Genomic DNA, 22,571 nt, shown 5'->3' with positions numbered 1-22,571 from the left:
CCTAGACCCTTCATCAGAAAAGCTTTTCTGATGAAGGGTCTAGGCCCAAAACGTCAGCCTTCCTGCTCCTATGATGCTGCTTGGCCTGCTGTGTTCATCCAGCTCTGCACCTTGTTGTCTCGGACTCTCCAGCATCTGCAGTTCCTACTATCTCTGACTCCTTGCTGGGTAGAAACTGGTCTGCAGGAGGGGGAGTGATCAAAGGTCGTCATTTCTGAACCAGTGTGGAGGTGGGGTTGGGTGTGGTCGAGGAAGAAGATTAGTTTGGTGAGTTGGGAAAAAGCATTGTTCAAAAAATGTATTCATTCATGGGGTGTGGGCATTGGTGGCTTTGACAGTAATTGTTGCACTTCTCTAATTGACCTTGAGAAGGTGACTTCTGGAACTGGCTGCAGCCCTGGACTGCTGGACACACACGCACTGTGCTGTTAAGATGGGAGTTCCAGGATTTGGCTCAGTGACAGTGAAGGAATATTGATATAATTTCAAGATACGATGGTGTGCAGCTTGGATGAGAACTTGCTGATGGTAATGTTCCCATGCAAAGCTGCCCTTGGAGTCCTTTTAGTTGGTAAAGGTCATAGGTTTGGAAGGTGCTAAAGAGCTGATGCTTGAGTGTTGGAGATACAACTATCTAGCCAAGGGTAGACTATTCCTGACTGGTGTCTCGTAGATGGTGAACAGGCATTGGAAAAACAGACAAGGCATGCTGTAATGTTGTTTATCTCTTCTATGAAGCAGTCTTCAACTATGTACAGCTGCTGGCTTTCACAAGGCCTCGGAAACTGCTTGTGTCAAACCTGGGAGACAGGCTACATAAGGCACCTACTTATAATATTCATCCTCTGCTGAGAGAGAGCTGGAGATGGCCAAGTGTTGGATCTGAACTAGTTAAAACTTTTACATCCCACCCCTCTTCGACTGACTTGATTTCGGATTAAGATCTCTCCCATTGCATGCAATTCAATTTATGAAGAAATATGTTGAGGCTTTGAGAGCAAAGAAGCTGTGACTACTACAACAGAGAGGAAGGTTAAGGAGAAGTTTAATAGTTGCTGAGAGTGGGCAAGAGGTTTGGCAAGGGATAAGGGAAACTGCTTCCAAGAGGATTGGTATATCAGGAGAGTTAGATTCAAGGTAACTGGGAAAACAACCAGAGGGGAGGTAAGAGTCTATTTATGCAATAAGTTAGATCATAATGCTGTGTCTGAAAGGATATTGGAAGGAAAAGGGAATTAGGCAGAAGAGCACCAGGGATAGAGCAGGGATGATGGGACTAAATGAACAGAGCTTTCAAAGAGCCAGTACATGCACAGCGGTCCAAATGGCCCCTTTAGGGCTGTTAAGATTCTACAATCAACCCTGCATAAATGTATGTTGTCTTTGAAAGGGAAGCAAGTCTAACTTCATATTGGCAATGAGCCATAAAGGATAATAAGCAGGGTGATGGGGAATATCTTCACATCCTCTAGAAATTCCAGGACGTCTCAAGCTGTTCTTAAATCTCCTTCCAACTGAAGGCTGATCAGTGCTGGCTCTTTAGTGAACCGGAAGCCAGGGAAATAAGGGGTTGAATTTCTTGTAGTTGAGGGTAGCCAAGTATGTCAGCTTGCTATAAATGTCTCTAATTGTTTGTATCTGAATACATCTGCCAGGTCACTGGATTAGAAACATGGTTAGACCACACTTGGAAGACTGTGATATCAAAAGCCTGGAGAGGATGCAATAAAGATTTACAAAGCTGATATAGGATTATATAAATCAGGAAAGGATGAACAGGATAGGTCCCTGCTCCATTGAGAAAAGAACATGGAAGGTTGAAAATACAGATCTTTAAAATTTGGAAGGCTGCGATAAGGTATGCATAGTGCTTTTGCTTGTTGAGAAAAGCAAAACTGGAGATCATTGATGTAAGATAGTCATTGAGAAGTCATTTAGGAACCTCAGAAGAACACTTTTTACCCAGACAGCACTGAGAATTCACAACTATGGTGTGTTGTTGAGACGAATAATACAGATCCATTTAAAGGGAAGCTGGATAAACACGTGTGAGAGAAAGAATACTGAGTTCTGTTGACAGGAGCTAGATGAAGAAGGATCAGAGGAGGCTTTGGAGCATAAAGACTAGCAAAACCTCACTTTTAAAATTTTCATCCTTGTGTGAAATCCCTCCGTGGCCTCTTGCTCACCTCCCTCTAACTTCTGGAACCTATTTGAGCCCCAGAATGTCCCTAGATATGTGTGCCTCTAATTTTAGACTTTTGAACAAACCCAATTTTAATAGCTCCACAATTGATGTCTGTGCTAATGCCCTAAGTTTTGGAATTTTCTCCCCAAATCTCTCCAACTCTCTGCTTCTTTTAAATTGCTCCTTAACACCCACCTCTTTGATCATACTTCTGGTCATCTCGGCTAATGTGTCCTCGCATGAATGAGTATCCAATTTTAGCTCGTAACACACCTCTGAAATAACCCAAACGCAGGTTCACTGTTTCCTGAAGGTGGAGTCACAGGTAGACAGGGTAGTGAAGAAGGCGTTTGACCAATAAAGGCAAGTGTACCAGTGGTTTGAGTATAGGAGTTGGAAGGTCATATTGTGCTGTACAGGACATTGGTTAGACTGCGTTCAATTCTGGTCTCCCTGCTCTGGGAAAGATGTTGTTAAACTTGAAAAGGTGCAGAAAGGATTTACAAGGATGTTGCCAGGATTGGAGGCTTTGAGCTATAGGAAGAGGCTTAATAGGCAGGGGTTATCTTCCCTGGAGCATCGGAGGCTGAGGGGTGACCTTAGAGACATTTATAAAATCGTGAGGGGCATGGGCAGGGTGAATAGCCAAGGTCTTTTCCCCAGGGTGGGGGAGTCCAAAACTAGGGGGCATAGGTTTAAGGTGAGAGGGGAAAGATTTAAAGGGGATTTATGGAGCAACTTTTTCACGCAGAGGGTGGTGCATGTACAGATTGAGCTGCCAGGAAAGGTGGTGGAGGCTGGTACCATTATAACACTTAAAAGGCATCTGGATGGGTATATGAATAGGGAAGGTTTTGGAGGGATATGGGCCAAATGCTAGCAAAGGGAACTAGATTAATTCAGGATATGTGGTCAGCATGGACAATTTGGACCGAAGGGTCTATTTCCATGCAGTATGACTCTAAATGTTTACAAGAATACAAGTGATTCTTGTTGAGTGGCACACTTCAGTGCTCTATATTCAGTATAATTCTGTGACAATTCAGAGGATTCAGAGAGATAGATCACTGGTGACTGAAAGCTGTCCAACATTTCAGATTTGCTATGCACTAATGCTTCCGCAGCTGCTGATGGAGTGTCCAAATGAACTTAACTCGTTCCCACATAAGCTTGCTCTTCATGTCAAATAATTGCGTTTATATGAAATCAATACAATATTCCAAATTGTAACACTAGCCCTGCATCTCCTCTGAGATCAGTTCAGGGAGAGAAATGGGATCTGTCCCAGTCTTTGTCTATTGGCTTAAGAATACTAAAAAAAAAGCAAAAAGTTGGTCATTCTAGCCTCCAGCATTCAATGGGATCGTAATCACAGAGCTGTACAGTGCGGAAACAGGCCCTTTGGTCCAACACATATCCTAAATTAATCTAGTCCCATTTGCCAGCATTTGGCCCAGATCCCTCTAAACCCTTCCTATTCATATACCCATCCAGATGCCTTTTAAATGTTGTAACTCTACCAGCCTCCACCATTTCCTCTGGCAGCTCATTCCATACACACACCACCCTCTGGCTGAAACATTGCCCCTTATGCCCCTTTTAAATCTTTCCCCGTTCACCTTAAACCTATGCCCTCTAATTTTAGATTCCCATACCCTGGGAAAAAGACCTTGGCTATTCACCCTATCCATGCCCCTTGTGATTTTATAAACATTCATGAGGTCACCCCTCAGCCTCTGATGCTTCAGGGAAAATAGCCCCAGTCTATTCAGCCTCGCCCTCCAGCTCGAAGCCTCCAACCCGGGCAAAATCCTTGTAAATCTTTTCATGATGTTTCTGGTTTGAGGACAGTTGAAAAATGGAGGAATCATCTTGAGAATCCAATTCAGGGTTGGTTGCTGGGGTCCTCCAGAGTTAATCAACAGATCCTGTCTGCTTAGTAGCACCTGCATTCTCCACCCTGCTCACCTCTTCTGAATTAGCTTTGACCTGAAATAGAGGGGAAGAGGTAGATGATTCACAGAGCACAATGTTGCATCGGCACAAATATTTGAACATGTGGCAGATCTCAGCTGAGTCCTATCCCATCCTTGTTCAATGTCCACATAGGAGTCGCAGTGTTTAGGAGTAGGTAATCCATCTTATGTCAAGAGTGAACAGCTCCACCACCCTTTCCTCCAGCAATGATCTACGGATCAATGGCCGGTCCTCTGCTTCAACACCATTTTACTGGCACTGTCACTACATCCCTTGATGTTTTTAATATCTAGAAATTGATGGATCTCAGACTTGAACATACTCAATGGCTGAGCCTTGACAGCCATCTGGGGCAGAGCATTGCAAAGATTCACCACTGAAGATTTAACTTACATTGTTTTAATTTTACTTTAAAAGGTAAATTTAAGAATATCACTAATAATAAAAGGAAATGTTAGGGTTTTTTTTAGAAAAAGAAACATATATGCTATCTGTCCTCCTCTAATTCTGGCCTCTTGAACATACCCTATTTTAATTACCCAGCTACTGGTGACTGCATTTTCAGATGTGCGGACCCTAAACCCCTCTCTTACTCTCTCACTTGCTGTCTCTCTTTCTCTCTCCTTTTTAAAGGTGCTCCTGTAAAACTTATCTCTTTCCAAAAGCATTTGGCCACCTGTATTAATATCTCCTCTTGTGGCTTGGTGTTTGATCACACTCCCATGAAATACTTACAGCTGCTGAGGGCTCTGTATTAGTGGAAGCTGTTGTTCTTAAGATATGTGTTTGACCAGAAACATTGCGGGAAGCACGTTCCCTTAGTATGGTGAGGGACCAGGGCTATCTGCAACTGTAGCTTAGCAACAGACAAATGTCCCTCTCAACCCTTGCTCAAAAATAATCCAGAAGTTGTTTTATGAAACATGTCAGACAAGATCTCACTGAATGGTAGGACATACTTGAAGATAACCGGCCTACCTCCATTCCTGCGTAATTGCAAGATACGCAGGTACAATCTAGGATCTTTGGGATTCCAGCGAGGAGTCTGGCAATACAGATTCTAATGCAGAGTTTCACAGGATGTCAGGAGGTGATGGGGTCAGGCTGTGATAAAGGACCTCACTGGACTGTAGTATGATTCAGGGTCACCAGACATTAGCCCACAAGCAACAAATCTATGTTCTGCATTCCCACTACATCCAGTTGGGAATGGTGACTGACAATTAAACCACTCACTGGAGGAGAAATCTCCATAGACATATCTGTTGTCAATAATGAGACACTTAGTACAAGAGTGCAAAAAATGTTATAGGCCAGGCCAGACCCTTTCAAAATATTTTAAGAAGGTAGGCTAGACCCTAACTGTTTCTTAATTTAAAAGTAGATGTGAAGTGTGTGTTCCAGATGTGACTGGTTGAATGACTTGATGTTAAGCAAAACACAACTTATTTAAACACTATAGTTAAAATACAAATAAAAGAAAGAGGAGTTTAGATAATTTAACTATTGGAAAACTTAACTGAATAACAGATACAATACCTATTCCTAGCCACTTCGGCACCTCTACCTTTACAACCTCTCTTTAAAAAAACCCAGGACAAAATAACCTTTTTCAAGTGACAGGCATTGTCACAAAGACAAGGCTGAAGTATTTGCAATGATCTTGAGTCAGAAATGTTGAGTGGATGATTCATCTCGGCCTCCTCCAGAGGTCCCCAGCATCACAGGTGTCAGCCTTCAGCCAATTTGATTCACTCCATGTACGATCAATAAATAATTAGAGGTACTGGATGCTGTAAAGGCTGCTGGGTACTGACAACATGTCAGTAATTGTACTGCACACTTGCACTCCAGAACTTACTGTGCCACTAGACAAACTGTTCCAACACTGATATTTACTTAACAATGTGAAACTTGTTCAGGTATGTCCTGTGCACAAAAAGCAAGACAGATCCAACCTGACCAATTACTACCTCATCTGTCTGCTTTTGATCAGCAATAAAGTGATGGAAGGTGTCACCAATAGTGCTATCAAGCTTCACAACAGCCCAGTCACTGACGCTCAGCTTGGGTTCTGCCAGGGCCACTCATTCCTGACCTCATTATGGTTCAAACATAGACAAAAAGGCTGAATTCTAAAGGTGAGGTGAGAGTGACTGACATCAAAACCACATTTGACTGAGAGTAGCATTAAAGAACCCTTGATAAACCCAAGGCAAATGAATTAAGGGGGGATTTCTATTTGGAGTCATACCTGACACAAAGGAAGATGGTTGTGGTTGCTGGAGGTCAGTCATCTCAGCTCCAGGACATCTCTGCAGGAGTTCCTCAGGGTAGTGCCCTCGGCCCAACCATCTTCAGCTGCTTCATTACTGACTTTCGCTCCATTATAAGGTCAGAACTAGGGCTGTTCACTGATTACTGCACAATGTTCAGCACCATTTGTGACTCTCCTGACACTGAAGATATCTGTGTCCAAATACAGCAAGAGGTGGACAATAAATGTTCAGCTGAGAAGTGGTAAGCAACACTCATGGTACACAAGTGTCAGGCAATGGTCATCTCGATAAGAGGAAATCTAACCATTACCCATTGACATTAAATAGTATTACCATCACTCAATGCCACACTATCAATATTCTAGAGGGTTAACATTGATCAGAAACTGAACTGAATGAGCCATTTAAATACTACGGCTACAAGGGAAATCAGATGCTTGGCCTCATCTGCTAACTCCCCAGGTAATGTCCACCATCTCCAAGACCAAAGTCAGGAACGTGATAGAATACTCTCTACTTACCTGGCTGAGCGTAGGTGCAACAACAGCACCATATCCACAAATATCAACTCTCTCCACCACTAACATTCAGTAGCAATAGCGGACGATGCAACGTAGAAATTTATCAAGTCTCCTTAGCCTTCATCCTCCAAAGCTACAGCCACTACCCATTTAGAGGGATACACAGGAACACCACCACTTGCAAGGTCCCCTCCAATCCACTAACCAGCTTATCTTGGAAAAATATTGCTGTTCCTTCAGTGTTGCTGGATCAAAATCCAGGAACACTCTCCCTAACAGCATTGTGGGTCTAACTACAGCAAATGGATCACCGTGGTTCAAGAAGGCAGCTCATCCACTACTTTCTCAAGGGCACTTGGGACGGACAATAAATGCTGGCCCAGACAGCGGCACATTCCATGAGTCAACAAAACGCAATTTGGAGCCAAAAGATGTAGGATAGTGAGGTTTTGATGTTAAACCTGCTGGAACATCAGACGGTGACTGATTCTTGAGGGAAAATCCAGGATATTTTGAATGATGAATTCTGCATATAATATCTAAACATTTAATTTTACTATCCTCCAAAGGACTGCATTAGGCCACAGTGATGTTGTGGTTATGTTATTGGATGAGTGATCCAGAGATTTGGATTTACAATCCAGAGAATGAGAATTCAATTCCCAACGCGAAGACTGAATTCCAATCTGGACATAGAAAGCTGGTATCTGTAGAAGTGATCACAAAGAGTGGGATTGACATAAAAACCCATCATGCCCTTGGCAGAAGGAACTCTGTTGTCCCTGCATGGTGCAACCTATGGTAGACTCCAGTCTTACACCAACATGGTTCCTTCATAATCCCTGCCCTCTGAAATGGCCTAGTAAACCATCTAGTTGCAAACAGGATGTGTAATAAATCCCAGCCTTGCCAGTGATGCCCACTTACAGAGAAAGAGCAAAGTTTGCCATCTGTTTAGCTTTGAACTGCAAAGTCCAACTTTCCAACTGTACACAACTTTTGTCTTTATTATCCGTAGGGATTACCATTATTAGTGGTTTGTGAGGTTTGTGTGTGAGGTGTTTGCTTGCTTGATGGGTTCAACACTGAATTGCCAGAGATGATGTACAAGAGTATTTCTTACCTTTCTTTATGGATGTATGAAATTGAGCTAGAGTTATAAAGCTATTGGGAAACGAGAAAGTCGAAGAAGTGGATTGATCAGAAAAATGTATGAATTCTGTTACTTTTTCAGATCCCAGGCATACAATGCCCGTGAAATTAACTTGGAGTTATCAGAAGAGGACGGAACGCTGATCGAGTGGATCCATATAGATCCTGAAGATTTCACTGGTACTGTTAAATAACACTGCTAGATTTTTAAGTTTTAGTCCTTGGGATGCTAGCTGTAATTAGGGTTACCTGTTCACCTGGCCTCAATATATTACTTGAGTTCTGAGGAAGGGTCACCAGACCCGAAACATTAACTCTGTTTTCTCCTTCACAGATGCTGCCAGACCTGCTGAGCTTTTCCAGCAACTTTGTTTTTGTGTCTCAAATATTACTTATTTATTTTGAGGTGGAGGTGCTGGTGTTGCGCTGGGGTGGATAAAGTCAGAAGTCACACGATACCAGGTTATAGTCCAACAGGTTTATTTGAAATCACAAGCTTTTGGAGCATCGCTCCTTCATCATGTGAAGTAGGAGGAGAGCTCTGAAAGCTTGTGATTTCAAATAAACCTATTGGATTATAACCTGGCGTCGTGTCTCTTCTGCATTTATTTTGAGGAATTGCAGAGTCTGACCCTGGAGGCCCTGTGATGATCCTTACATCATCCTAGTTCTCACCTTTTCTTCCTGTCCATGATCTGTCCTGATATGCTGACCCTTACCAAATTGTGGTCCTTTGCTGTACTTGATTGAATCAGATTACTTCTTCATTCGTTTCACAACCTCCTGTCCTATTGATATAATTCACTTCCAGGTATCCAATGTTTGTTATTTAATTCACTCTTAGGTGTAAATTAATGTTTGCATAATTCTTTCCGAGGTTTCCATCATTCTCTGTGTACCTCAATATCAGATACTCAACTTGTTTGTGGAACTCAATCCCAGGTATCTATTTCCTTTTGACAGAAAACGGAGAGTGGACGATAAAACACAAACCAGCAAAGAGGCACATTAACAGTCAGTTCTCAATGGACGATATTGAGTACCAGGAGATTATTTTCTTCTTGATCATCCAGAGGAAACCACTGTTCTATGTCATTAACATCATTATTCCCTGTGTCCTCATTTCATCACTGGTAGTCCTGGTCTACTTCCTACCAGCGCAAGGTAAGGAGCAAAGATGTCTACATGGACATACAAAGTTGATGGGCAGGAAAGGAGTGGCTACAGATTGACACCTTACAAGTGACCACCATCTCCAAGCCAAAAGTCAGGAATGTGATAGAATACTCTGTACTTACCTGGCTGAGCGTAGGTGCAACAACAGCACCATATCCACAAATATCAACTCTCTCCACCACTAGCTCAGTGTGGGTTTCAGGGAAGATTTCAGGATCAGGTTTCAAATGTGATGCCATCCCAGGAGAATAGCCAAATAAAGCCTCTCCCAGACCACCTTTCTTCATTTGGACAGGGGCTGATTTTTCTGGTGGATGCTCTATTCCATCGTGAAACAGTGCCTTCCAGGGAGATTGGAACCCTTACCCAACAAAATCTGTTGATTCTAACTGTCCAGAAGCATTGACAGCCTTTAGTGTTTGCGGATATTCCAGTTGTGTAAGTTCAAATGGTTCCACAGCCTTTGTGTTTGCATATATGTTTGGAGAGGGAGGGGAGTTTCTATTGGTGCGAGGGATGGTGGTGATGGTCTGAACTCCAGCATTTCACCTATTTCCTTTGTTGCCCATCCAAATCTAGCTCTTGCATCTGTGCAGGAAGAGTTACAAAGCGCAATATGGAACAACCAATAAATGCTCTTTCCACCATCCGAACTGGCAAAAGATGCTCTATAGTGCAAGAACATACAAGTTCCTAGTGACAGTTCATTCTCGCTGGGAACTTAGAGCTCTGGTGTGAAAGCCAATGAGCTGCCGAAATTAAAGTGACCAGCTTCAAACTGAACAAACCAGTTTCCAAGATGAGCACTTGACAACTTTCAGGAATGAAAGCTTCAACAATCTTGGAAATGGGGTTATACTCATGCATGTCAAAAATCCTTATTACACGGTGGCTCAGTGGTTAGCACTGCTGCCTCACAGCACCAGCAACCCAGGTTCTATTCCACCCTCGGGCAACTGTCTGTGTGGAGTTTGCACATTCTCCCCATCTCTGAGATAGTAGGAACTGCAGATGCTGGAGAATCCGAGACAACAAGGTGCAGGGCTGGATGAACACAGCAGGCCAAGCAGCATCATAGGAGCAGAGAGGCTTATTTCCTCCGGGTGCTCCAGTTTCCACCCACAGTCCAAAGATGTGCAGGTAGTTGGATTGGCCATGCTAAATTGCCCATAGAGTCCAGGGATATGTAGGTTAGGTGGATCAGTCATGGGAACAGCAGGATTAGAGGGAATAAGGTTGCATGGTAGGAATGGGTCTGTGTGGGATGCTTTTTGGAGGGTCAGTGTGGACTTAATAGGCCGAATGGCCTGCTTCTGCATTGTAGGGATTCCATGAAATAAATGAACTCCACTTCTTGCAACACTCCTCATGAATAAATTTAGGAGATTCAAGGTGGAGTGCAACAGTTCATTTAACAAAGGGTGTTGTGGGGATATAGAATTCACAGTGAAGTTTAGTAAATGAATCGAGGCCATGTCGACATTTAATATTTTCTTAGATAAGTTGCTGAAGAAAGGATAATGGAACATGGAGACAGATTATGGGTACATGCGTGAAATCCCGGTGAAAAATAAGTGAAATGTATTGTATCTAATTACATTTTCGTTTTATTTTATTTCTATACAGCTGGCTGTCAAAAATGTACACTTTCCATCTCTGTGCTGCTGGCCCAGACTGTCTTTCTGTTTTTGATTGCACAGAAGATTCCAGAAACATCATTAAATGTTCCACTCATTGGAAAGTAAGTGATGTAGGTCTAATTTTTCAGTTAGTAAGTTGTTAACAGTTGGATTCCTCAACACTTCCTCCCTAGAAGTCCCAATGGACGTGGTCTGGTGTAGTACAAAGAACAAAAAAACAATATAGCACAGGAACAGGACCTTCGGCCCTTGAAGCCTGTCCCAACTCATTTTGCCCTTCCATATTAAAACTGTCTTGACTTACAGGATCCGTATCCCTCTATTCCCTTCCTATTCATGTGTTCGTCCAGGTGCTTCCTGAACGCTGCTATTGTGTCTGCTTCCACCACCTCCTCTGGCAGCACATTACAGGCACTCACCACTGTTTGTGTAAAAAACTTGCCTCACACATCTCTTTTAAACTTCAGCCCCCACACCCCTGCACCTTGAACTTGTGTCCACTAAAAATTGACCCCTCCACCCTGGGGGAAAAGCCTCATATTTTCCACGCTATCCATGCCATTCACAATCTTATAACCTGCCCTGTAACCTCCTGCGTCCCAGTGGAAACAAACCCAGTCTATCCAACCTTTCTTCATAGCTAAAATCCCCCATACCAGGCAATATCCTGGTAAACCTTTTCTGTACCTTCTCCAAAGCATCCACATCCTTCTGGTAATGTGGTGACCAGAACTGTACACAATATTCCAAGTGTGGCCTAACTAAACTTCTGTAAAGCTGTAACATAACTTATCTACCCTTTTACTCAATGCCCCTTCCAATGAAGGCAACCAAGCCATAGACCTTTTTTATTACCTTATCTACCTGCGCTGTCACCTTCAGTGATCTGTGGACCTGCACACCCAGATCCCTCTGCATATCAATACTCCTAAGGGTTCTGCCATTTACTGTATAATTTCCATATGTACTTGACCTTCCGAAATGTATCACCTCACATATGTCCACATTAAACTCCATCTACCATTTTTCTGCCCATTGCCTCCAACTGATCTATATCCTGCTGTATCCTCTGACAATCCTCCTCACTATCCGCAACTCCATCAATCTTTTTATTGTCTGCAACCTTACTAATTTGACCAGCTACATTTTCCTCCAAATAATTTATATAGAGCACAAACAGCAAAGGTCCCAGCACTGATCCCTGTAGAACACTGCTATTCACAACCCTCCATTCTGAAAAAGCATCCTTTCACCGCTACTCTCTGTCTCCTATGACTAAGCCAGTTCTGTATCCATCTTGCCAGCTCACCCTTGATACCATGTGACTTCACCTTGTGTATCCGCCCGCCATGAGGGACCTTGTCAAAGGCTTTACCAGAGTCCATATAGACAACATTAACCGTTCTTCCCTCATCAATCATCTTCACCACCCCCTTAAAAAACTCAGCCAAGTTAGTGAGGCACAACCTCCATGCTGTCTATCGCTAATAAGTCTACTTGCTTCTGAATGCATATAGATCTTGTCCCTGAGAAATGTTTCCAATAATTCCCCTACCACTGACATGAACCTTAGTGAACTGAAATTTCCAGGATTATCCCTGTTACCCATCTTAAACATTGGGACAACATTGGCTATTCTCCAGTCCTCTGGGACCTCACCTGCAGCCCAAGAGGATATAAAGATGTCTGTGAATGCTCCAGCAATTTGTTCTCTTCCCTCCCTCAATATTCTGGGATAGATCCCATCAGGACTTGGGGACTCAACTACCTTAATAGTTTTTAAGACGCACAACATCTCTTCCTTTTCAATGGCAACTTGGTTTAGAAATTTGACACTCCCTTCTCTGAGATCGCCCTCCATCAATTCCTTCTCTTTGGTGAATACTGACACAAAGTATTCGTTTAGGACGTCACCTACCTCTTCTGGCTCCACACATACATTCCCTCCTTTGTCCTCGAGTGGGCCAACCCTTTCCCTGGCTACCCTCTTGCTTTTTATGTAAGTATAAAAAGCCTCGGGATTCTCCTTAATCCTATTTGCTAATGACTTTTCACGACCTCTTTACCGCCCTTCTAATTCCTTGTTTAAGTTCTTTCCTACTTTCCTTATATACTTAAGGGTTTCGTCAGTTCCCATCTCCTAGACCTTTCGTATGCTTCCTTTTTTTTGACCAAGGTCATAACATCCCTGGTCATCCAAGTTTGACGTAACTTGCCATACCTATCCTTCATACTCGCAGGAATGTGCCGCTCCTGAACTCTTATCAACTGCCGTTTGAAATACTCCCATGTGTCAAATGTAGATTTACCCTCAAACAGCCACCTCCAACCAACATTCTCCAGTTCTGCCAAATTCTGCCCCATCCAAGCCCCTAGCATGTAGTGAGTCCCAGTCAATATCGGGGAAGTTAAAATTACCCAATACAACAACCATGCGCTTTTTACATTTTCCAAAATCTGTCTACATATTCTCTCCTTTGTCTCCCGCTGGCTGTTGGGAGGCCTGTAGTATATGCCCAGTATTGTGATTTCACCTTTCCTATTCCTCAGTTCTACCTATATTGCCTCGCTGCATGAGTCCTCTGATATACCCTCCCTCAGTACAGCTGTGAGATACTCCTTTACCAATAATGCAACTCCCCCACCCCTTTTACATCCCTTTCCATCACACCTGAAACATCTAAAGCCTGGGACATTAAGCTGCCAGTCCTATCCCTCTTTTAGCCATGTCTCTGTAATTGCAATAATAGATCCAAGTACTAACCAAAGCTCTAAGTTCATCTCCCTTGCCTATTATACTTCTCACAGTAAAACTCATGCATTTCAGATCACCTCCCCCACTCTTCTCAGCAGCATTTCTCTGCCTGTTCTTGTTCATGCTTGGACCATGAAGCCACCATGGTACATCAGACCATTGTATCAACTACGGTAACTGACCTCATTTCATCTGGTGATCTCCCCCCAAACCCCACCCGACTGCCTCCAAGCTCCGCACACGTCACGTCTAGCTCCTTCTGAAAATCCACAAACAGGATTTCCCAGGCAGACCCATTGTTTCAGCCTGCTCATGCCCAACAGAACCCATCTCTTCCTACCTTGACTCAGTCTTTTCTCCTCTGCTCCAGTCCCTGCCCACGTACATCTATGATTCCTCTTTATGCTGGTTCCGGAATTTCCAGTTGGCAGGCTCCAGCTGCCTTCTCTTTATCATGGATGTGCAATCCTTTTACATGTCCATCCTCCACCAGAATGGTCTCAGGGCTCTCCATCCACCACCATCCTCCTCCGCTTGGCCGAGCTCGTCCTCACCCTTAACAACTTCTCTTTTAACGCCTCTCATTTTCTTCAGGTCAGAGGAATGGCCATGGGTACCCACATGGACCCCAGTTATGCCTGTCTCTTCGTGGGGTCCATGTGGAACATTCTTTGTTCTAGTCCTATTCCAGCTGCCACCCACAATTCTTTCTCTAGTATATCAATGATATCATCGGTGCTGCTTCCCTCTCTCATCTGGAATTGGGAAAGTTCATCAATTTCGCCTCCAATTTCCACCCTGCCCTCACTTTCACCTGGTCTATCTCTGACTCCTCCCTTCCCTTCCTCCTCATCTCTGTTTTCATTTCTGGGGATGGACTGGCCATTAATATCCACTATAAACCCACCGACTCCCACAGCTACTTGGACTATACATCCTCACACCCTACTTCCTGTAAAGACTCCATTCCATTCTCTCAGTTCCTCCGTCTCCATCACATATGTTCCGATGAGGCCAACTTCAACAAGGGAGCCTCTGAAATGTCCACCATCTCCCTCAGTGAGGATTCCCCAGCACCATTGTTGACAGGGCCCTCAACCGAGTCTGACCCATGTCCCACACTTCCACCCTCATGCCCTCTCTCCTTCCGGCAACAGTGATAGGGTTCCCCTTATCCTTACCTACCATCCCACCAGCATCCACACCTGGAAGATCGTCAGCTGCCATTTCTGCCACCTCCAGCGAGATGCCACCACCAGACACATATCCCCTCCAATCCCAAGTCTGCCTTCCGCACAGACCATTCCCTCCAGTACACCCTGGTCCATCCTTCCTTCAACACCAACAACCCCAAAGCCCCACGGCACCTCCCCTTGCAACCGCCAAAGGTGTAACACCTGCCCATTTACCTCCTCCATCCCCAATATCCAAGGGCCCAAACATACCTTCCAAGTGAAGCAGCACTTTACTTGCATTTCCCAGAATCTAGTCAACTGTATTCGCTGCTCACAATGTGGTCTCCTCTACATTGGGGAAACGAAGCGTAGACTGGGTGACCGCTTTGCAGAACATCTGCGTTCTGCTCGCAAAAAGGACCCTGAGCTTCCAGTTGCCTGCCACTTTAACGCACCACCCTGTTCCCTGGCCAACATCTTTGTCTCGTGCTTGCTGCAGTGTTCCAGCGAAGCTCAGCGCAAGCTGGAAGAACAACACCTCATTTTCCACTTGGGGACCCTGCAGCCCTCTGGACTCAACATCAAGTTCAATAATTTTAGGTCTTGACCTCTTCCATGTCCTAGCCGCCTCCCCCACATACCAGGCCTTGATATCACATAGCCTGCCAATACACACTACCTATTATTAGTCACTAACAGTCCCCATTAACAACTATTCACCCTCCCAGCCAGATTATTAGCAGCCAGATTATTAGCAACTCCTTTGTCTGTCCAACTGCTCTTCTCTCTCTTTGGGCACTAGCCCCACCTATCATTTACTCCCTACGCCCTCTACGCATACAAACTGACAGTTTCTTAGCTACCACCAGTTCTAAAGAAGGGTGATTGGACCTGAAGTGTTAACTCTGATTTCTCTGCAGGGGTTCACCTGTACATCCTCTAACTTGGTCTACTGCATCCATTGCTCCCGATGTGGCCTCCTTTACATCGGTGAGACCAAGTGCTGACTCGGGGGCCATTTGGTGGAGCATCTGTGCTCTCTATGCAATAATTGACAACACCTTTTGGTCGCTAACCATTTTAACTCCCCCTCCCACTCTCTTGATGACATGTCCATCCTGGGCCTCCTCTAGTGCCACACACAAGCTGGAGGAGCAGCATCTCATATCCCACCTCGGCAGCCCACAGTCCGATGGCCTGAACATAGAATACACCAGTTTTAAAATCGCCCCATTCCCGACCTCATCCCAAATTCAAACCTCCCTCTCGTCACCCCTCTCCTTGACCTGATACAACCTGTCCATCTTCTTCCCCACCTATCTGCCCCACCCTTCCAACTGACCAATCCCCACTACCCCCTACCTGCATCCCCCTATCACCACCCCACCTACCTTCCCCCAGCCCCACCCTTCCTTCCTTTGTTTATTTCCCAGCTCCCTTCCCCCTCCCCATTTCTGATGAATTGTCCCGACAGGAAACATGGACTCCCCTGCTCCTCTGATGCTGCCTGGTCTGCAGCGTTCCTCCAGCTCCACATCGTATTGACACTGAATCAGTCAATGACAGTTTAGGCAACATAACTAGCTTTTGTAGCCTCGGGAATGTAAGGAATGAATAAAGAGTCTTCTTGTGAACCTGGGAAATCCATGTAAATTGACAGGGCAATGACAGCTTAAGGTTCATGGTTGCATTGGAACATTATGAATAGGAGCAGAGCTCTCTAGACTTCGGGCCTTATATTAGATAATAACACATCTGCGACTTTTCTCTATGCAGCATCTATACTGTTAGCCAAAAAAAGTCTGTCTTGCAATTCCCACTTGTACCCTAACATCCATAGCCTTTTGAAGGAGCGAATGTCAGATTAAAGAAAAAAAACCTTGCATTTATATAGCTGCTTTAATGTTATAAAACATCCCAAGATGATTCAGATTTTGCCAGGAAGGAAGATATTGGGACAGGTGACCAAAGGCTTGGTCACAGTTTGGTTTTAAGCAGTGTCTCAAAGGAAGAGAGAGTCGCAAAGAGGTTTAGTTAAGAACGAGGGTCCGAGCTAGCTAGAGGAATGGCTACCGATGGTTGAACAATGCAAATCAGAATTGAAGGAATGCAGAGATATCAAAGTTGCAGTGATTCAGGAGGTTACAGAGATAGGGAAGGGGTGCAAGGTCTTGGAAAGATTTGAGACAGGCATTTGATAATCCCACCATGCTATAAAATTGAATTCAAAATATCTGGTAATCGGGGAGCTAACATCAGAACTTGACCTTACAAAGCTGCTGGAGTTATAACGTTTTAACAGGGTAGGAAATTGCCACCTGATTTTCTCTTAATTCCCTCTGAAGTGATTCAGCAATCTGCTTGTGCATGCTGTAAAGCAGAAGGTAGGGACTGTGCAAACTAATATTCTTCCCTTTCGTAACGTAGCAATCAGGTGTCATTTCCATTGCAGGTTACAAACAGCCAGTCTCAAAGGGGAAAGACAACTGTTCAATTTCCAATGCCTTTTTTAAAGAGAACTTATTAATAGTGTCAACTCTATGCAGTATTAAGCCTCAGGAAAGGACAGCTGATCCCAGCTGATCCCAGACACTGAGCATTTCATCCTTCACTTACCTAAGTAAGCAGATTGGCACTGATCCTAAATCGTAAACCACATCGTACTTATATAACTGTAAGTTTAGATAGTGAATGTCCAGGCAGGAGGGAAAAATAAAACCATCACTTCCTGTCCCCAGCAAATGTGTGAGATATGAAGTCACATGGCTGATTTCCCTTCCATTTCAGGGAAACCAAGGTTACTTGTAACAGTAGCAATCATCCTATGAGTCAGTTCATAGTTTCAAATGCCACTCTGGGGATTTGTAAGAAAATTCAGGACAGGAGTTCAGAGTCCAGTATGAGGAAGTGCCACACTTTTAGACATACTATCTATCAGACAATGTCAAACCAAGGCCCCAGCTGCCCTCTCAGGGATTTGTAAGAGATCCTGTGGCACTAATTTGAAGAACAGCGGGGCATTTTTATTCCTGGTGTCCCGATCAATATTTATCCTTCAACCATCAATAATAAAATTAATAAATGCCGCAGCTGGATTGAACCATATTCTGTGGATTTCATGTCCAGTAGTTATTCACTATACTATGATACCACGATAGAATTATAAATTTAGTGACTCTGTTTCACATACCATCTGAAAGCTAACCCATTTGACAGTGCAGAGCTCATTACTGGCAATGGGATTGTTTCTGGATTCTTGACTCTTTATGACTTTCTTGATGGAACACTATTCACTGATGCAATAAAATACAATATTCTTTTATTGTCACGTGTACTCCATTGTCGGAGTACAGTGAAAAGCTCTTACAATGTCTGCCTTCTTATGGTGACATCTTAGGTACAAGTACCTCGGTACAATTCTTGTAAACAGCAGAGGAACAGAAGTAGTTGCTTAATTACAGAGTTGAAAATAAGTTAAAAATAGGAAAATATTAAGGGGTTAATATTACAATGTTCTAAGGTATGTCCCCTCACACCCGTCCACGCCCAGGACTCGCTGCCTGTGCGCTGCTCTGAGGCTGCATCCCATGTGCTGATCTGGGGCTTCTTCCCTGTGCTGCTCCATGGCTCGCTGCTCGCGGTGTTCTGGGGCTCACAGGGCATGCCTGCAGGCCCCAGAGCACAAGACCAAATTGCCCATGCTGGCTGCACTGCAGGACTCGACTAGTGTTCGCTCCATTCTGCCACAGGACTTGGCCCGCTCGCTCTGTTCCACTGTGGGTCTTGGCCCGCTCGCTCCGTTCCACTGCGGGACTTGACCTGCTTGCTCCGTTCTGCCACAGGACTTGGCCCGCTCGCTCTGTCCCACTGTGGGTCTTGGCCCGCTCGCTCTGTTCCACTGTGGGTCTTGGCCCGCTCGTTCTGTTCCACTGTGGGTCTTGGCCTGCTCGCTCTGTTCCACTGTGGGTCTTGGCTCGCTCGCTCTGTTCCACTGCGGGACTCGGCCCGCTCGCTCCAATCCACCGTGGGACTTGACCCACTCGGTCCGCAACTGCTCTCTCCAGGGGGGTTGGGGAGAAAGGGAAAACCACAAAGAGGAGAGAAAAAAGAGGGAATAAAGGAAAAGGGACTGACAAGCAGAGGAGCTCCAACTGGAGGGAGTCCTAGTTGGCATCATAAATCGAAAGAAACATAGAGTCACAGAGATGTACAGCAGTGAAACTGACCCTTTGGTCTAACTCGTCCATGCTGACCAGATATCCTGAATTAATCTGGTCCCATTTGCCAGCATTTGGCCCATGTCCCTCTAAACCTTTCTTATTCATATATCCATCCAGATGCCTTTTAAATGTTGTCATTGTACCCAGCTCCAATGCCTCCTCTGGCAGCTCATTCCACACATGCATCACTCTCTGCGTGAAAAGGTTGCCCCTTAGATTCGTTTTAAATCTTTCCCCCCTCACCTTAAACCTATGCCCCTCTAGTTTTGGATTTCCCTACCCTGGGGAGAAAGACCTTGGCTATTTACCCTATCCATAAACCTCTAATAAGGTCAGCCCTCAGCATCCAACGCTCCAGGAAAAATAGCCCCAGCCTATTCAGTCTCGCCCTATAGCTCAAACCCTCCAACCCTGGCAAAATCCTGGTAAATCTTTTCATGATTTTATTGGTTTGAGGACAATTGAAAAATGCAGGAATCAGCTTGAGAATTCAATTCAGGGTTGGTTGCTGGGGTCACCCAGAGCTAATCAACAGATCCTGTCTGCTTAGTAGCACCTGCATTCTCCACCCTGCTCACCTCTTCTGAATTAGCTTTGACCTGAAATAGAGAGGAAGAGGTAGATGATTCACAGAGCACAATGTTGCATCGGCACAAATATTTGAACGTGTGGCAGTATTCAGCAAAATCCTATGGCATCCTTGTTCAATGTCCACATAGGAGTCGCAGTGTTTAGGAGTAGGTAATCCATTTTATGTCAAGAGTGAACAGCTCCACCACCCTCTCCTCCAGCAATGATCTGTGAAGTGTTACTGAGGTTGACCACTGGACTAATTTTCTTGAAAAAAAAATAAGACTTGCATTTATATGGAGCTTGTCATGATCACTGGAGATCTCAAAGTGCTTCACAGCTCATGAAATACTTTTGAAGTGTAGTCAGTTTTGAAATGTTGGAAACATGGCAGACATTTTGGACACTGCCAGGTCCCACCACCAGCAATGTGATAACTAAATTATTTGTTTCTCTTGCAGATATTTAATATTTGTAATGATTGTCTGTACTTTGATTGTAACAAACTGTGTCATAGTCCTAAATGTCTCCTTGAGGACACCGAACACCCACAGCATGTCTGAGAAGATCAAACAAGTAAGGGCATTTACAACAGTTTTTTTTACAGAATTATGAATGCGAGTTTTTATCTTTCTCTCCAAGTGTCAACTTTTTTTGCATGTTTTACTTTAAATGCCAATTCTCTTTATCCTCACAAGGGACTGGTGTCCAACATTTGGAGCTGTATTGCAATATACAGCCACATATTCCACTTTCTAATTATAGAGTCATAACAGCACGGAAATAGACCCTTTGGTCCAACTCATCCATGCTGACCAAGTTTCCCAAACTAAACTAGTCCCACCTGCCTGCATTTGCGCCATATCCCTCTATTCATGTACCTGTCCAAATGTCTTTTAGATGTTGCAACTGTACCTGCATCTACCACTTCCTCTGGTAGTTCATTCCACATATGGACTACCCTCTGTATGTAAAGGTTGCCCCTAGATAAAGATTTTTAAATCTTTATCCTCTCACCTTAAAAATATGCCCTCTAGTTTTGAACTCTCTTATCCTAGGGAAAAGACCCTTGCTATTCACCTTATCTATGGCCCTCATGATTTTATAAACCGTAGTGGGAGCAGGTGATGGCTCCCTCGTTCAATACTCTCCTTTCTAAGCGGAATTTCTGATTTACAGCCTGAACAAAATAACCAGGGCACATAGATTTGTTACAATACCACTGAACCTTACAGCACAAGAGGAAGCCATTTGATCCAACTTTGCAAAAAGCTGTCCAATTAGTCCCACAACCCCTAGTCTTAATGACTGTGAAAATCCCCTTCACATACCTATTCAATTCCTTTTTGGAAGATATTATTGAATCTGCTTCCATGGTCTTTAGCAGCTCACTGCATTTAAAAATTTTTGTTTGTCATTGATCTTCTTCGTGTTGACAATTTTACATGTGTCCTTTGATCATCGATCATCCTGCCTTTTTTTTAATCCATCATGATTTTGAAGACTGCAAATAAAATCCTTCCTTCCCTATACTAAAGAGAATGATCCCATCTTTTCCAGCTGCTCCACATAACTGCAATGCTGTAGCATTCTAGCATATCTTCTCTGCATCCTCTCTATGTTATTGACATGCTTCCTAATATGTGATAAGATGATTTTGACACAATTGGAGCCTAACCAATATTTCAATAACGTTTAGCATAGCTTGCTTGCCTTTATGCCTCTGTTTATAAACTCAGAAACCCATCTCTTTGGAAAGGATATTTTCAATTTGTCCTACCTCCTTAAAAGAGTTATGTACCACACATTCCCAGGGCATCGTTTCCCTGCAACTCCAGGTGGCTGTAGTCCATGTAACCATTCACTAGGATTCTCCTGGTGTGGTAGAGCCACACAAAGTCAGGGATGATCCCATATTTAATTAGCTGCTTTTTTAAAGAAAAACTCACCAATAAATCACCCACTTGATTCATTAAACTAATTACAATTTACAAACTCTGCCTAGCAGGGCATTTGGATAGCACTGCTGCCTCACAGAGACAGGACCTGGGTTCAATTCCACCCTCGGGTCACTGTCTGTGTGGAGTTCGCACATCCTCCCCGTGGGTTTCCTCCAGGTGCTCCGGTTTCCTCCCATAGTCCAAAGATGTGCAGATTATGTGGATTGGCCATGCTAAATTGCCCATAGTGCCAAGGAATGTGTAAATTAGGTGAGTTGGCCATGCTAAATTGCCCACAGTGCCAAGGAATGTGCAGGTTAGGTGGGTTGGCCATGCTAAATTGCCCACAGTGCCAAGGAATGCGCAGGTTAGGTGGGTTGGCCATGCTAAATTGCCCTGTGGTGTCCAAGGATGTGCAGGCTAGGTGAATTAGCTACACGAAATGTAGGGTAAATGGGATAGAATTGGTGGTGGGGTGTGGGTCTGGGTGGGGTGTTCTCCAGAGGGTTGTGCAGACTCTGACCGGCCTCGTTCTGCACTGTAGGGATCCTATGATTAAAAACAAAAACAAAAAAGATGAGGAAGGAACAGAGGAAAACTAAATCAAAATAGCATTGGAAGGGGAGATCATACACTCCACCTCCTGCGATACCAACCTCTCTCTAAAGGCTTTGAGGGTGCTGGTGGACACCATGTGCTCTCTCTCTCTCTCTCCAGGGGCGCAGAGGCATGAGCGTAGTTGCGGAAGAGAAGCAGCCAGTAGGGAATTTTGATCCCCTCCATGCCCCACTGCCTAGAACTGTTGATGGTTACTTTAGGCAGGATCAGGGGAAGGAATCGCCTAGCTTTTAAATTGGAGAGTGGGGCAGACTGTAAAATATAGTTCAGCTTCTCTTTCCTGATCACTAAGCAGTAACTGCATATGTGTTTCGATATATGGTGAATTCAGAAGGGAATGCGTCTAGCAGGATGTTTCGG

General features: G+C 44.2%; 1 protein-coding gene across 1 annotated transcript in view; it reads left to right on the top strand.

Moving 5' to 3' along the window:
* The window catches only part of chrne (cholinergic receptor, nicotinic, epsilon), a 32,132-nt gene that overhangs the window by 2,477 nt on the left and 7,084 nt on the right, over nt 1-22,571 (top strand). Inside the window, 4 exon segments of the mRNA XM_048620257.1 lie at nt 8,200-8,297; nt 9,081-9,281; nt 10,920-11,034; nt 20,115-20,229. Of these exon segments, the coding sequence (XP_048476214.1) occupies nt 8,200-8,297; nt 9,081-9,281; nt 10,920-11,034; nt 20,115-20,229 (529 nt within the window).

This window comes from Rhincodon typus, chromosome 45, assembly GCF_021869965.1.
Source record: "Rhincodon typus isolate 14 chromosome 45, sRhiTyp1.1, whole genome shotgun sequence".
Classification (NCBI taxonomy): domain Eukaryota; kingdom Metazoa; phylum Chordata; class Chondrichthyes; order Orectolobiformes; family Rhincodontidae; genus Rhincodon; species Rhincodon typus.
Note: the sequence above shows the minus strand (reverse complement) of the source record. Positions and strands in the feature narration are given on the sequence as shown.